General features: G+C 51.2%; 1 protein-coding gene across 1 annotated transcript; it reads right to left on the bottom strand.

Moving 5' to 3' along the window:
- Positions 1 to 788: 788 nt before the first annotated feature.
- Positions 789 to 7835, bottom strand: LOC105865782 (vomeromodulin-like). The gene is made up of 6 exons (XM_075993406.1): positions 7752 to 7835; positions 6377 to 6523; positions 4952 to 5074; positions 4567 to 4634; positions 4233 to 4263; positions 789 to 839 (listed from the first exon to the last, which is right to left on the bottom strand). The coding sequence occupies exons 2-6, from the start codon at positions 6422 to 6424 to the stop codon at positions 789 to 791; spliced, it is 321 nt and encodes a 106-aa protein (XP_075849521.1). The 5' UTR covers positions 6425 to 6523; positions 7752 to 7835.
- Between the last annotated feature and the right edge of the window lie 7519 nt (positions 7836 to 15354).

Raw genomic sequence — 15354 nt, 5'->3', positions numbered from 1 at the left:
CTCACACGGAGGCAGCTGCTGACTTACCACCCTCTGCACTCTAGGAATTGATTTGGCCACAGGCATGAGGAAATTTGGGGGTTAAGTAAAAATAGGAATGTATAACTTCTGAGGTTTGAGCCAAAATGAAAGTTGACATTTTCTTGGTCATATTTCGGTCTCATTAAGCAGATTGATGAAGAATGGAGCATCTAAGGGTTGGGGAGATTTTAAAATTCTTTAATGTCTCATGTATCTTCCCTAGATTAATCCTCATCATTTAACCTTCTATTTGTGACAAAGTGGAATAAACATCCCATTATTTTAGCTGTTTTTCAGGAAGCATGTTCTCCCTCCAATTGATTCTGGGTTCAGGATTAGACAGACGGGAAGAAAGATGTGAGTCATGGTGGCAGGGAACAAGAAGCTCCAGCAAGGCCGAAGGTGACAGTGAGGATGAGTGGGTGTATGGAGTGGGGCCGATTCTGAGGAAACGCCTGAGATGTATTCAGGTAAGTGTGAGGGTCCTGTTGGGGACGATGGAACAGGCTGTCTGATTACTTATGATCAAGGGTGACTTAGTGTTGGGACTTGTACGGCAACAGAAAGGACAATGGGCAGCAATTCTGATGAGGGGATTGTGGGGAGTGTGGATGGAGCTGACAGGGCTACAGGAACGCACCGTGAAGCCCAGCCTCACTGGCCCTGTTGATTTCTCTGAAGATCCAAGCACGGAGTGGGCGTTAGCAAAAGGAAAATACCTGTGTTTCTCTCTCTTACCGATTTAAGTACCATAACCTTGCAATTGGCTAGAAGGTCTGGGATGACTCCTGGTGGTATATTCCATTGTTGAAGTTGTTCTGCAATAAGGAAGGACCATTTTATGGTGTGAGTTGACAGGACAATCACTGGGACTGGGTTGCTTTAGCCGTAGTCTGCTGGAGGGATCTCTGGGCAGTGTATGGCTCTAGGAGAAATCTCTTCCCTGCCCATTCAGTGGGGTGATTTAAGTAAAGACCTACATAGCCCCCCTCCCGTCCCCCCCCTGCCCGCCAGGTCTGTTGTGGGGGGAGAGTGAGGTAGCAAAGAAGAGAAGACTCCAGAACCAACGTGAACACTAGTGAATGTGTAATACCAAGGTGGAAACCTGGCAGATATCCCAATATGGATGCTAAGTAACAGGCAGGCAAGCACCACCTCAGTACTTTCAGAAACCAAAAGAGTCAGGTTAGGCTCTCCTCTTTTGGTGTTATCTACACTACATTGAACCCCAAGTGATCTGGGTCCATGTTTCCTTTAAGCATCATGATGACATTGATCCCAAAGACATCTAGTGCACTAGATTCTTTTAGGAGCTATAGAAGAGGCATTTTGCTTTGGTTTTCATTTTTGCCATCTCAACATGCTGAAGCCCCTATCCAAAGACAGGGAGTGCTCTGTGATCCAGCTGCAGATAGGATGACCTTGTGCCCAGTGATGTGGCACACTCTATAGTGTGGCCACGCCCTGGTGCCTCTCCTGGGACACCGACTCTTCTAGATGTTCAGGTTTTAAATTCTACATACCAGTAAGGCCAGACCAGAACAGCTTCAGAATATTGTCCATCACCTCTTGCAACTCATCTAACTGTAAGAGATGGGAGGAGCATTTTCATCAATATCATCTAGTTGTCCACAAGCTAGTTGTCACAGTCGGGGGAAGCAGTCTTAGGGCCTCTGTCCGTGTGTGTTTTTTCCAGTAAAAAAGTCTGTCCCTGGCCTGGTTTGGAGGTAGATCTCAGTCTATCCTTCAGGTCTCTAAATCTTTGGGGGGTTTTCAAAGGCCCTTTGGTAGGTCTTGCTGCCTTAGGGGGCTCCTTGAGCAGGGGTTGATTGGGTTCCAATTATGTGCATAGGTACAGTGGTACAGCTCTGTGCCCTCTGGACACATGCTGATCTAGGGACAGGGAGGCTGGGTTGTTGCTTCCTCTGCCTCCTCTGCAGTGGGGGTGGGCTCTCCCAGATCTTGTCCTCCCTGTTGGTGGTCTGTTTACTTCCCTCTGCCTGCATGTCCCTCCCCAGCAGGCCTAGGAGTCCATGCTGCCTACCCTTTGGCCACTTGGTTCCCTCTTTTGGGACATACTCTGTTTTGTGTGATAAACTCCTACTCCTCTTTCAAGGCTGAGTTCAGGTGTTATGTTTTCAGTAAGCCCACTGTCTGTCTCCCACTTGGTGCTCTCTCTACTCAGTCTTCTTCTTGCTCAATTGACAACTATTTGCATAAAGGTGTCTGTCCCCTGTCAGGTGGGCAGTTATAGGAGGTCAGGGATCATGCCTTCTAAGTTGTTTGCCCTGGGCACAGAGCCTGGCATATCACGTAGCTGCCTCGTAAATTCGAGAGGACGGGAACCCCGGGCTCGTGAGGATCTGCAGAGTCTGCCTCTGGGCCAACTCCCCGTTTTCTCAGGGCTGATACATGGGACCCAAGTTCTAAACCCTTAGGTTGTAAAGTTGTAAGGTTTTTCCCCTCTGGGTATCCACTATGTGCCTCAATGCACCGTGCTGTTCCCAGACTCCTCACCATTTTTGCCTATTTTTTATGTGTTTATATGTCCCCATTTGTCCCACACACCAGAATGCCAGTTCCTGGCATTAGACACCTCGCTACTACCTCATGATGCATTTGCAGGGCCAGGCACATAGGAGGAGCTCTGTAAAATTTGCTGATTTAAGGTCTGAACATGCTCAAGACCAAATATCTTAACCATGGAGCTGGTTGGTGAACGTTTCATCAGTTTCTGTCACTGATGCTGGAGCCTGGCCACTGAGCTCTCCCTTCACTCTCCTGGGGCAATCCATGTGCTCACTCCGTGTAGAACATGGGTTGAAAACCAATGACAGGAGAGGAGAGCTGATGTTATGGGAAGCTGGTGATGTTTCTAAGAAACTCCTGTGAGCCATGTCGGATGTGAGCCAATGAAAGGGGTGGCCTTGCAAAAGTAACAGGACAATACCTAGTCCTACAGTTTCCCCAGGAACTGTTAAAGATCCATGCTGTGAGTTGTCTCACTAATAGGTACCCTGCAGGAGTTCTGTTTTGCGCAACTTCTGAAAAAGCTGAACGCATGGAAAAGAGATGTAACTCTCTCTCTTTCAAAATGGTTTGTTGAGAATCTGCTTTTACAGAGTTCCTGAGTAAACAGCAGAAGGAGCTACAGCCTCAACCACATCTCATGGACAGAGTCGCATCTCCTGTGATAATCCCTTCTCTAAGGAAAGGCAAGAAACCAAGTCTTGGACTTTGACATCCTTGAAATTTTTGTTATCTACCTATTGCCTCTTTTGTTATCAACTGACAGCCATCACTATTTTTTCTCTTTGTCCCCATAAAAGCAGCCAGCCACTTGGCCTCAATGCTGGCACCCCGTTCTATTGCTTTGGGATGCCCCACCATCTCTCTGCTCTCTTCTCCCTGCTTTCCCTTCTCCCTCTCTCTCTCTCCTTATCTCTCCCTCCTCTGAAAGGATCAAGTAAACTTTTTTCTTTTGTATATCTTTTTTTTTGAGAGAGAGTCTCACTTTGTTCCCAGGGCTAGAGTGCCGTGGGGTCAGCCTGGCTCACAGTAACCTCCAACTCCTGAGCTCATGCGATCCTGCTGCCTGAGCCTCCCGAGTAGCTGGGACTACAGGCATGTGCCACCATGCCTGGCGAATTTTTTCTATATATTTTTACTTGTCCAGCTAATTTCTTTCGATTTTTAGTAGAGACAGGGTCTCGCTCTTGCTCAGGCTGGTCTCAAACTCCTGAGCTCAAATGATCCTCCCGCCTTGGCCTTCCAGAGTGCTTGGATGACAGGCGTGAGCCACTACACCCAGCTACTTTTATATATCTTAACCTCTGCGTGAGAAATCTCTCTCCGCCTGTGCCGTGAGCACATACTGGCCTTTCCACCCTAACAATCTAGATCTCGTTTTCATCCTTCCAGTGGACCCCGAGGCTTGTGGTGTACCAGACCACCCAGGACACCACAAAGGCACGGATGCCAGGCCCTTCTCAGGTCCGTGGCTTAATGTGGAGCAGCACATGGGCCTGGGTGGCTGTGTTTGAAGAGCTCCCCGAGAGGCTGGGTGTGGAGCCCAGGGGCCTGGTCTGCCTTGTCTGAGGACCTGTCTCCTCGCCTTTTCCTTTTCACGGGCTCCGTCATACTCAGTGGCTGGCATTACATTTTTTTCTCACACATCACAGATACATATATTGGAAAGCTAATCAACTTACGGCTTCAGGGGGTGTCACACTGTGTTCCGAGCTGTCAGGAAACAAAGCACAGAGAAATATTAGGTTCTTATAAGCACAATGTAAGCGTAGAGTTTAAGTATGAGGCTAGTTGCTTCATAAAGAAAGTCATTTATAAGTTGGAAACTACTTGGTAGAAAGGGCAAATGTAAGATGAATTATTTCATGGGAGTTTAAAACTCCTTTCTGATTTCCCCGTAATTATCCAGGTAATTCCCCAGAGCCGTATGCATTACTGTGCTCACAGGAATTGTAACGGGCTTGATATTTATTGTCTCTTAGTGTTGACTGGGGATTATGTAGTTATAGACAGTACCTCACAAGTTTGATGTCTGCTAGCAGTTTGTCTTTTGAAATCTTGCCCACATGTGAGATGATTAAGCTCTGAATGAATGCAAAACAAGCATGAGTTAAAAATAACGCCTTGATCTGGCTACTCAGCGAACTTGTCAACCGGTGAGATGGCCAACAGGGTCCCATATCAGGACCAGGGGAAGCGTGCCCGTCCTTCTCCTCCCAAGCCAACCTGCTTAGTCCCTTCTCCCCTTGGGGGCTGAGCCCACCAGACTGGCTGGTCTCCTTCATCCTGGGGACACCCAGACACTGCGGACCTCAGGGTCTAGGTAAGGGCCCATCACCCTGAACACTGCTCTTGCTATTCCTCCTCGCCACTCAGTTGGGATGCATTTCTCAGCACTCACCGTTTGCCCTGTGGCAAAGCTCTCATCGTTCTTTCTTATGTTAACCCAGTAGGTGGCTTGAACTTCATTGCTGGGCTGGAGGGAGTAGATGATTTTGGTGATGCTTGCGTCCATGTTACTTCTCTGTTGGAAAGAAGTTGCCATTTAGAGGGAGAAGAGGAAGAACTGCAAATGTTGCAGAGTGAGACTCTCATGCATGGTTCACATCCTCTATTCAAATCTCTATTGGTCCTCCAGTGTCAGTCGGTCCCTAGGTGGGTGCTGGTGCAGCTGATGTGACCATGACAGACAAGGTCTATTTCCAAACAATTTCCTCAGTGCGGTTTCCTTTCCTGGAAGTATGGTGGCCATGCAACGTGTACAATTTTACTTTTCTAAGGGCCTCATTTGAAGCCTGTTGTTCTTTGTGCTCTTGTGGCAAGGCAGCTCTGTGCTAGATCGTTGTGTGACCTTCTTAAAGATACACTGTCGGTTGTTTCAAACAGAACCTCACATGCAGAAAGTAGTCTACTGCTGCTGCGGTGACTATTGCATTATTTCTTCTACCACTTCTAGGGCAAATTAATACCTCACAGACACCGTGTTTCCCTGAAAATAAGACAGGGTCTTATATTTATTTTTCCTCAAGAAGACATCCTGTCGCTTATTTTCAGGGGATGTGTTATTTTTTTTTTTAGTATGGCAGAACAATCTACATTTATTCAAATGTAGTTAAGTCGTCTTCTTCTGGAACATCATCATAACTCTCCAAACCCTGAATTTCATCCTGAATTTCTTGAGACTCAATTTTCTTTAGAACCTTTGGCCCCAATCTCTCATGTTGAGCAATAGAGCCCTCATGGGGCAGATGGGAAGGGCTGCTCGTCGTTTTTACTGCTCTGGGACGAAATGCATGGGTTGTGCAGATACGCTCCATAGCCACGCCCATGACTAGATCTTACTTTTGGGGTAGGTCTTATATTGTGCAAATGCTTAGAAATCCTACTAAGGCTTATTTATGGGTAGGTCTTATTTTCGGGGAAATATGGTAGAGATAACCCACCACCCTTGTTTGATCTGTGACTGTTGGCAGCTTCTTTTTCTCACCTTGGTCATCTGTGAGATGGGGACACAGACACCTACATCCTAGTGCTGTTTGAGGATGAAATGACATTAACTATGTGAAAACACCCAGCTCTGTCCCTGGCACACAGCACTCTGAGCACGTTTGCCATCCCATGTCCCTACCCTCTGCTTTCCGCTGACACAATCCAGGGCCCGCTCATAAGATGAAGTGACAATGTGGATCCAGTGGCAGTCGTGTATTTACCTCTGGAAGGACCTGCAGAACCCACTTTCATTGCCACCTACTCGCTCTCAGAGGTTGACAGTCTCGGTGTAAGCAAAGAGCAGGGCAGTGCCAGGGGCCCTGTGGGTGACACTTACCTTGAGGGAGCTCTGCCTCGCAGCGAAAGTGACAATCGTCTTGAGCATCGTGTGGGACAGAGTTAGGGAAGCGTTGGCATTTTTGGCATCTTGAGGGAGCTGACTTCCAGTCACAGGGACTGTCTTTTTGTTGAAGTGGGCTTCGGCCTGGAATGAGAAAAACAGAAAAGTCCCTGCCATCACGTGGGACTCATACCAATTTTTATGCCTTTGGAGGCCTGACGAGGAAGGTGGCCCCAGGTGGGCACTGCCTGGGGAGGAGCATGGGGTCACCTGGCAGTTAACCTCCCTGGCCTCTGTGGTGGGGCACTGTGGGGAGTGCTGGGGCGTGTGGTGCCTAGAGGGCAGGGCCGGGGTGCAGGAGGGGCCACTGCGCAGCTGCAGTGCAGCCCAGGGCGCCCAGGCCTCTGCTCCAGGTGAATCCCCCATGGACGTGCGGCTTGCAGTATGGTGTGCATGTGACACATCTGCACAACGGTCACATTCCTTACCTTCCCTGCGTGTTCTCTCAGCCTGGAGTGCCTGCCCTCCTTCCTTCCCACACTCCAGAGCCCATCTTTTCTTGAAATCATTTACAGATATTCTAGCCTCCGTTAATTATTTTTTTCCTTTCATTTGCATTTTCCCTCTTCTTATGAAATGTAAAATCCACATGGCAGGAAAAGGTTGGAAAGTTCGGGGAAGGAGGAAGAGTGAGGGAAAAGACTTTTGCCTCCTAGGACTGAGGTTTTTGCACGTCATTATTAGCATACCTCATTTGCATTTAACTTTGCTGTTCAAAAATTAATAATAGTTTCCCGAGCATTTCCATATACCATTACAAACGTTGTCAGCATTTCTAATGGTCTCATACTTGGCTTAATTATTTCCTTTTTGTTCATATCAGTTTTTTCTATCCCCATCATTAATACTTGTATTTCTTTGTGCCTAAATATCTCTGTACTTCCGTGGTGTGTTTTGGATGAACTCCCAGAAGTGGAGTTGAGTCTAAAACCCTGCCTGCCTGTCTCTGGCAACGTTTGTGGCCTAGTTTTGCCTTCCCCATGAGTGGGAGGGGTGGGCGGGGATCGCGGGCAGGGTTTGTTTTCTCCTGTGTTGTCCACTGAGCATCTAGACCTGTGCTGGGCTGATGCTAAGGATCAGGAAATGGTTGTCACTGTGGGATGCCCCTCGGGCATCGTCCATTGGACTTCAAAGGATGGAACACATAGCAGACCCCGGGTAGGCACTAAGCATGGGGGATTCACCCCAGGGTGAAGTCGGGGATCCCAGAGCCATTAAGGCTGGATTGTCATGTCCCTCAAATATGTATGGTGAGGTCGGGGATTTCTCCAGCCTTCTTGCAGAAGCCACAGTAAGGACAAAGGGCACTTACGCAGTAGAGGGTGGAAAGACCTTTTGTGGACAATCTGGAACTTTTAATGGTGTACGTGAACAAGCCGGTGGCTGTAGGGAGAGGAGAGAGAGGCAATGGAGAGACCCCAGCAAACCGCTGACGGTGGCTGGATGCCGTGCTGTGTGCTGGCCGCCACCCTCCCCGTGGAGACCAGGGTGGACCCCTCCTGCTGTCTCTGTCCCAAGCAGAAAGCCGGTGCCCTCCCTGGCTCCTCCTCACCCATGTGGAAGCAGGCTGCGAGGAGGGAGCCGGCATGGGGACTCAGCACCTTCTGTGATGTGCCAAAATCTCCAAGGAGGAAGAGGCTGGCTGGGTGGGCCCGTGTATCATCTACTCTGAACTTGTCACATGTCACTGATTTCCTGCTTCAGCTCTCTGGTGGCCACTGACCCACCATGTCCAGTATCCCTGTCTCTCTGCATGTATCTGGGGACATCGAGGGATTTCTGGTTCTCAGCCTCCCAGGGTGAAGGCCGGGGCTGCTGGCGGCGCAGACTCCTTGCGTGTGTGCCCCTGGCAAGTCATCTGGGTGTGGGGAGCTCCAGGGCAGACCCCAAGGGGTTTTGTCCTGTTTCCTTCCCGGGGACTAAGCCAAAGTGGTACTGAGAGTCAGGTGACCTGGGGCGTTTCCTGCCCAGAAGGTGCTGAGGAGAGGCTGTTTGGGTGCTGAGAGCTGCGTGGTGGCGCATCTCAGCCCCATCTTCTGTGTGTCACCCTCAGGAGTCTCGGCCATCTCTCCCCACGGGCCCAGACAGGCCCACGGAGGGGAAGCGTTGGTACTCACAGTTCTTGCATTCGCTGCCATCACTGAGAATGATGTCAGAGGCGTCTGGTTCTTCAGTCTGTGAAGTCACCACCAGTTAGCATTGCTAAGGGTGGACCATCAGCCTGTCTCCTCTTTTCTTTCTCCCCTTTTCCCTGTCCTTTATTTGGGGAGGGTGGGTAGGGCCTCCTTTTTGGCAGAAGTCATCTGTCCCAGTGCTGCTGGTGGGCTCTTTTTGGCCAGGGGTCTGCTGGTCCCCCAGTCTCGGGCCTCCTGAGGGCCTGATGTCTCGTCCCAGAGTCTCCCCTGGCATCAGACCTTATCTGGGGGAGGGGCTCCTCTCTGTCTTGCCCACTGAGGGGGCCCTCCCCTTCCCCAGGACTTACGTTCTCATTCATATTTACTGTCAACAGTTGAGGAATGATGTCATCCAAGGGCAGCGGCATAGGGAGGGGGAGAGGCAAAGCACCTGTGAGCCTGGGAAAGAAGCCCATGGAGAAGCTGGTGAGTCCGGTGTTTGTGGGTTTGCCCAGATGCAGGAGGAAACCCCCATCGGTGAAACAGCAGCGGTGACGTCCTGTGCTTAATCTGTGCCCACGCCCTGGCCCTTCCACCCTCAGCCCTCGTCCTTAGGGAAGATTCAAGGATTCCTGGCAACACGGCCATAGCACCTGACGTCTGCCTCTCAGGCCCACCTAGAGTATCTTATCCTTTAGTGGCCACTGGTGGACAGACTCCTCTGTGACCTTATTTTTGCAATTGTGTTCAAAAGTTAATAACTGGCCGGGCGTGGTGGCTCACGCCTGTAATCCTAGCACTCTGGGAGGCTGAGGCGGGTGGATTGCTCAAGGTCAGGAGTTCGAAACCAGCCTGAGCAAGAGCGAGACCTCATCTCTACTATAAATAAAAAATAAATTAATTGGCAAACTAATATATATAGAAAAAATTAGCCGGGCATGGTGGTGCATGCCTGTAGTCCCAGCTACTCGGGAGGCTGAGGCAGGAGGATCACTCGAGCCCAGGAGTTTGAGGTTGCTGTGAGCTAGGCTGATGCCACGGCACTTACTCTAGCCTGGCAACAAAGTGAGACTCTGTCTCAAAAAAAAAAATAAAAAGTTAATAACTGGAAGTAATCAAATATTCTTTGAATAGGGAGTGGTTAAATATAGTGTCTCTTCATCAGGGAATACGAAGGAGACATGAAAAATGAAGCAGCTGTTTATACCCAGATGATAGAGGTTCCCAGGAATTTTTTATATAAAACACAAAAGTGCAGAAAGATGTATGTAACATTTGCCCCTTTCTGTGTGTTTCCATATGCATGCACATTTACTTGCATGTGGCAAATAGCACCTCTGAGAGCAAACACAAGAGACTGGATTTGTTGGTTGCTTCTAGAGAGGGCAGTTAACCAGCTAGTGTTTCCAGGTTAGAGAGAGACTTTGCACTGTCTGCCCATATGTGTCTTTGGATGTTAATCCAGGTAAGTGTAATGCTCATGCAGAATGGAAAGGAATTACTGAAAGTGCAGTTGGCAGGCACTTGTTGGCGATTGTAAGAAAAGGCTAGTCTACCACAGTGGGCCGTTCCTCAGCAGAGACCCTGTGTGGGCCTCTGTTTACTGATCCTTGAAACCATTGCGTTGGAGAAGCTCATGCCCAAGGGTAGTACCAGGGGGAACATGCTGGCACTGAGGCCAGTTGATCCAGGAAATGAAACAAATGGTCTCACGTACGTCTTCATTAGCTGAAGGGTCACTTTGTTGGCATTGATGGTTTTTTCCAGGACCTGGAGTTTGACGCAGTGGGTGCTGTTTGTGGAAGCGCCAATTTTCAGAGTCACATCCCCGTGGACTTCAAATCCCACTAGGCTGATTACGGGTCCAGTTAGGCTGTGGAGAGCAAGACGCGGATGAAGGCAGGCCTGGCTGCCAGGTGTTACTAAGGCCCAGTGATACTCGATGTTGGAATGACCCTCAGGTATTTGTCAAGGCTCATGGAGGAGGGGAGATGTTTGTTGCTTTCCAGGCAATGTGCCCAAGGCTGGCTGAACCCTACACCCAGGGTACAGAGGAGTCAAGCACCATTTGACAAAATTGGGAAGGCGTGGTGGCTCATGCCTGTGATCCTGGCACTTTGGGAGGTTGAGGCTGGACGAACACTTGAGTCCAGGAATTGGAGGTTGCAGTGAGCTATGATGACACAACTGCATGCTAGCCCTGGAGTCAGAGCAAGACCCTGTCTCCAAAAAAAGAAAGGAAAAAAAAAAGAGAGAGAGAGAAAATCATGTTCCTAACCAGCTTCTCGGAGGTTGTGTGGTAGTGTTGGCACAAGGCCAACTTGTACGGAAGGAGTCCATCATGCGTCCACTTTTGTGCCCAGCATCCCGACTTTCTGTCGTGAGGGCAACAGCATAAGAAAAACCCACCACTGACCTAACATGAGATGTTCTGGATCAGAAGAATGGCTCTTCTTGGTCCTGCTAACTGTAGTAGTCACAGACACTGTCGCTGGAGCCAGACTGCCTGGGTTAAAACCCTCGCTGTCAGTGCCATATTTTAGCTGTGTGACTCTGAGCAAGGTTTGCAACCGCTTTTGCCAGTCTAAACTGGTGTTCCAGTCTGGAAATAGCACTGCCCTTCCGGTAAGGTTGTAGAGAGGTTCCAAGGAGTTCATAGACAAGAAGGTTCATAGACAAGTAGTTGCTAGGGCAGTGAGAGGTATCAGTACTGAGTGTCTAGGTCCACAAAGCCATCATCTACCCAGTGGGGTGCCCTGTGACTCTGACGTCTTCCTGGGTGCCCTGAGCCTATGCTGTGAACACATTCCTCTCCCCAGGCTCATCCTGACTGAGGACAGCATGTCTTTGTACCCAGCAAGCGTCTGTCCCAGAGGGGTGTTTCTGACCTACACATTGGGTGGATGCGTGCATGCATTTACAATACCCTGCAGCTCCCTGAGGACGTGTTAATTAGCTCTGTTTCCCCCATCTGATAGGACCGTGTTTATACTGAGTGGGCTGATTCTCTATGGAGAGTCGACATTATTTGGGAAGTCCCCTGGCCTTAGGAACATGCAAGGTGTCACCATTTGATGTGTTCCCCTTGGATGGTCTCTCCAGTGCCCAAGCGTGGGCTTGTGCAGGTGTCCCATGGAAATCTTTGCCTATCCTACTGGAGGACGGGGCTCCGTGGGTCATTATCCTGCCTGCCCTTTAGCTGGGGGAAGGGCCGGTGTGTCCAGTGCCCAGTTTGTCCCGTCCTCACCCTTGCTGCTGTCCTCACCATTGTCTCCACCCTGCCCTGGGACACTGGCACTTACACCTCTGGGCCTGGTGACCCAGCGGACTGCTGTGGGAACAGGCTCACCCTTTTCCACCCACGGAGGCGGTAGTCGTGACGTGCGTGTGGATCCCATCCCCTGCCACAGTCGACTTCATGTCCTTCACAGTCACCTTTTGAACCTCCAATCTGCAAAGTGACAGCATCTAGAGTGAGTCCTGGCTCAAGGAACCAGCAGGAGGATACCTCAGAAGCAACCAGTTAACAGCCCCCCAATCCACATCCAGTCCCTAGAACCCCCGGCCCCCGCACCAGCCCAGTTCTCTGTGCTCAGGAAACCCAGAACCCATTTCCCTGGAAAGGGCACAGTTTGCAGCACGGAGCGAATGTGTTGCTCAGTGACAACGTGGTTGTCCCTTTCATTGGGATGTTGGAGGCTGAGCCTGAGTGCCAAATGAGCTGGCTTCTGGCGCCAGGAGTGTTGGGGTCAAGGAAGCACTTACCCCAGCAAGAGTTCTTCCACGTTAATGTCTCCCAGCAGGCCCGTGAGCTTCTTGGTAATGTCTGACTGCAGGGTGCCGCTGAGCACGTCCTGGGTGGAGTCCTTGAGCTGGCCTACTTTGTCGACCACGTCATTGAGGGGCTGCTGGAGGCCAGAGAGACCAGCACCGTCGAGCAGTCCTTTTACGGGGTTCGGGAGGAGTCCTTTTCCGGGGTTCTTGTCTGCGCCGATGGGTAATAGGCTACCCAGTCCGTCTTGGCCCAGGGGCAGCAGGTCACCGACAGCACCGGTGGCTTCTGAGAGCAGTGGGAGCTGCGGGGACTTGCCACTTCCCGGGCTTAGGATGCTACCAAGGCCACCACCTCCAAGTATATCTAGGGATGACGTGATGTTTAAAAGGGACAGGAGGCCAGAGTCGCTCACTGTGGCTATCAAGTTCCCAAGCAAACCGGCCAGGTCAACCTTCTTACTCTTCAGCATCTTCTCAATCTGTGGCGGCAGTATGGTGGCCAAATCTGAAAAGCGTAGAGAGACATATTCCTGCTGTGGCTGCCCAGCTGGTTCGGCCAGAGGCAGCTCCCCATGTGGGCCCCCGCATTGTGGAGAGTCTTTGCCTGTGTGGGGTGATGTGGACACAGCCCGTTCCCAGGCTTGCGCCGGGGCGTGGGGGGTCTCTTGCACTTGTGCAGCAGGAGACCCACAGGAGAGTTCTGAGCAGCCTGGCTTGGAGTAGCACAAAACTGGGAACATTAGATGCAACAGACTCACTAATCGAGGAGTCACCTAATACAATCGAGCACTGCAAGGAATGGGCAGACTTCCTCGTTCAGTGTTGTCAGACCCACTCTTGACTGTAAGATTGGGGTTGGAGGAGTGCGTGCCCTATTCTGGAAACTTTATGGCATGGAGTGCCATGTTTTTCATTGCGAGGGAATTTTAACATGTCATAAAATGTAAAGAAATTGCTATGGAAACAGCAGGGCTAGAGGCCTGCTTTGTAGGGGAGGGCGGGCGGGCTATGGGGCCTGGCAGGGGTCCCCAGGGCCTCCAGCCCCAGGGCTGGCTTTATTCCTTAATCTAGGCAGAGGGTATGTAGGTGTTTCCTATATTTACCTTTTAATGTTTTTAAGTCTGAAAGTAAACTACTGCCGCCACCAAATCGCTGTGTGATGGGTACATAGCTGGACTCTCATCTATATTTGAAGCATTTGGCAGTGAGGAAGGATGCTGGGAAGAGCAGAGCACGTGTTCCTTCACAGGCAGAGCATCTACCTGGAGCTGTGGGGCTGGCCCTGTGGTCACTCAGCAGGTGCCAAGTCTCCCTGGGTGGCCTTGTGCCCTTATCCTGAAAGGCTGACTTAGGCCCTGGCCTCAGATAGGTGGGGGGCTGCTAAGGGACCCCCAAGGGCTTTCCTGCTGGCTTCATTTGCCAGTAGGTCCCCTCCTTTCCTGTCCCTCAAGTAGGAGGCACTTCTTTGCCCAGCCTCAGCTTCCCCAGCTGCTCTGCTCTCAGCGTCTGGGGTTTTGTAGGGTTCGATTCCTCACTCCCTAGCGGAGGAAGGCGAGACTCAGGGAGGGAGTGAAAGGGACTCTGGAGAGAGCAAGTCTGGTCTAGGGGTTTGGCGGTAGCACCCGGATTTCTCATTTCCTGGCTGCTGGTACAGCAGGTTGAGGTTTAAACACCCGTGGGCGGCTGGGTGAGCTCTGGAGCCCAGTGTGGGGGCTGGGGGTGTCTGGGCACAGCCTCCAGGTGGGAAGAGGCCCCTGAAGGCAGGTATCAGCCAGTTTGCTGGTCCAACAGGTCCCTTTTCCAGGGCTGCGTGGACCAGTCCTGGCCCATGTGTACACCTGGAGGAGCAGCCTCAGGGGTGTCCCGGAGCTGATGGGGGCGCCGGGCGGTCGGGCCCACGGCAGCAGCGCGGGGAGTGCAGCCCCCGGGGCTGCTCTGCTTAGAGGCTCCTAAGGAGATCCCAGCGCCTCCTCAGGTTCGAGACCCCCTCGCTCAGAAGGCAGAAGCAACCCTCTGGGCTCAGACATGAGAAGCCTGTGTGTGGGGTGGGAAGGAGCAGAGGTGTGTGGGGAAAGGGCCGTTACTCACGGTCCTTGAGTTTGCCGTCTGAGATGAAGTGTTTGGCCACGGGTGAGCACTTGCGTCCTTTGGTCACCGCTGGACTATTTCTGGGTGGAGGGACTCTGGGGAGTGGCGGGCTTCTGTGGCGTGGTTCACGGGGCACAACCAGTGAGAGAGTGTTGGAGAGAGGCCCAGAGGGTACTGGGACAGGAAGATTTTCCAGCAGTGGTGTCGGCAGGTCTTGTGCCTGGATGGCCACCACGACAGCCAGGGCCCAGAGAGGCAGCATCTTGGTGGCTGATTCCTGCAAAGGAGGACTTCTTCAGGTACCTCCTTCCCAGTGGGCCACGGTCCCGCCACGCACATTTGTGCAGGATGGACACGTACGTGGGTCCTGGCTCTTGTGGGAGGCGCCATTCCCACAGTACACATTCTAGTCTGTGCCTGGTGTGCGTGGGGCTATGTTCTAGTAAGTGGCAGGCAGTTTCTTTTTTTTTTCTCTGAGACAGAGTCTCATTCTTTGCCCGGGCTAGAGTGCCATGGCGTCAGCCTAGCTCACAGCACCCTCAAACTCCTGGGCTCAAGCAATCCTTCTGCCTCAGCCTCCCAAGTAGCTGGGACTACAGGCATGCGCCACCATGCCCAGCTAATTTTTTCTATATATTTTTAGTTGGCCAATTAATTTCTTTCTATTTATTGTAGAGATGGAGTCTTGCTCTTGCTCAGGCTGGTTTCAAACTCCTGCCTTGAGCAATCCTTCAGCCTCAGCCTCCCAGAGTGCTAAGATTACAGGTGTGAGCCACTGTGCCTGGCCTCTAGTTCCCTTTAACTTTGCCTGAACGTGCTGTGGCAGCTGGTCATAGCATTTGAGTACAGGCCACGACCTCCTCAGTGGCTTTACCTCTTGGGGCAAGCATTCTCATGCCATTTTCCTCAGTCTCATGTCCTCAGAGCCCTCTTAGTCAC

This window comes from Microcebus murinus, chromosome 16, assembly GCF_040939455.1.
Source record: "Microcebus murinus isolate Inina chromosome 16, M.murinus_Inina_mat1.0, whole genome shotgun sequence".
In the NCBI taxonomy this organism is placed as follows: Eukaryota; Metazoa; Chordata; class Mammalia; order Primates; family Cheirogaleidae; genus Microcebus; species Microcebus murinus.
This window is presented reverse-complemented; position numbering and strand designations above follow the sequence as displayed.

What these genes read in the sequence shown, in the direction of transcription:
- LOC105865782 (XM_075993406.1), bottom strand. Translation starts at nt 6,424, where the DNA reads ATGCTCAAGACGATTGTCACTTTCGCTGCGAGGCAGAGCTCCCTCAAG. An exon ending in GCTTTGCCACAGGGCAAACG is followed by an intron (nt 4,635 to 4,951) that starts GTGAGTGCTGAG and finishes GCATTCATTCAG; the next exon opens with AGCTTAATCATCTCACATGT. An exon ending in GTGTGACACCCCCTGAAGCC is followed by an intron (nt 840 to 4,232) that starts GTAAGTTGATTA and finishes TCCTTATTGCAG; the next exon opens with AACAACTTCAACAATGGAAT.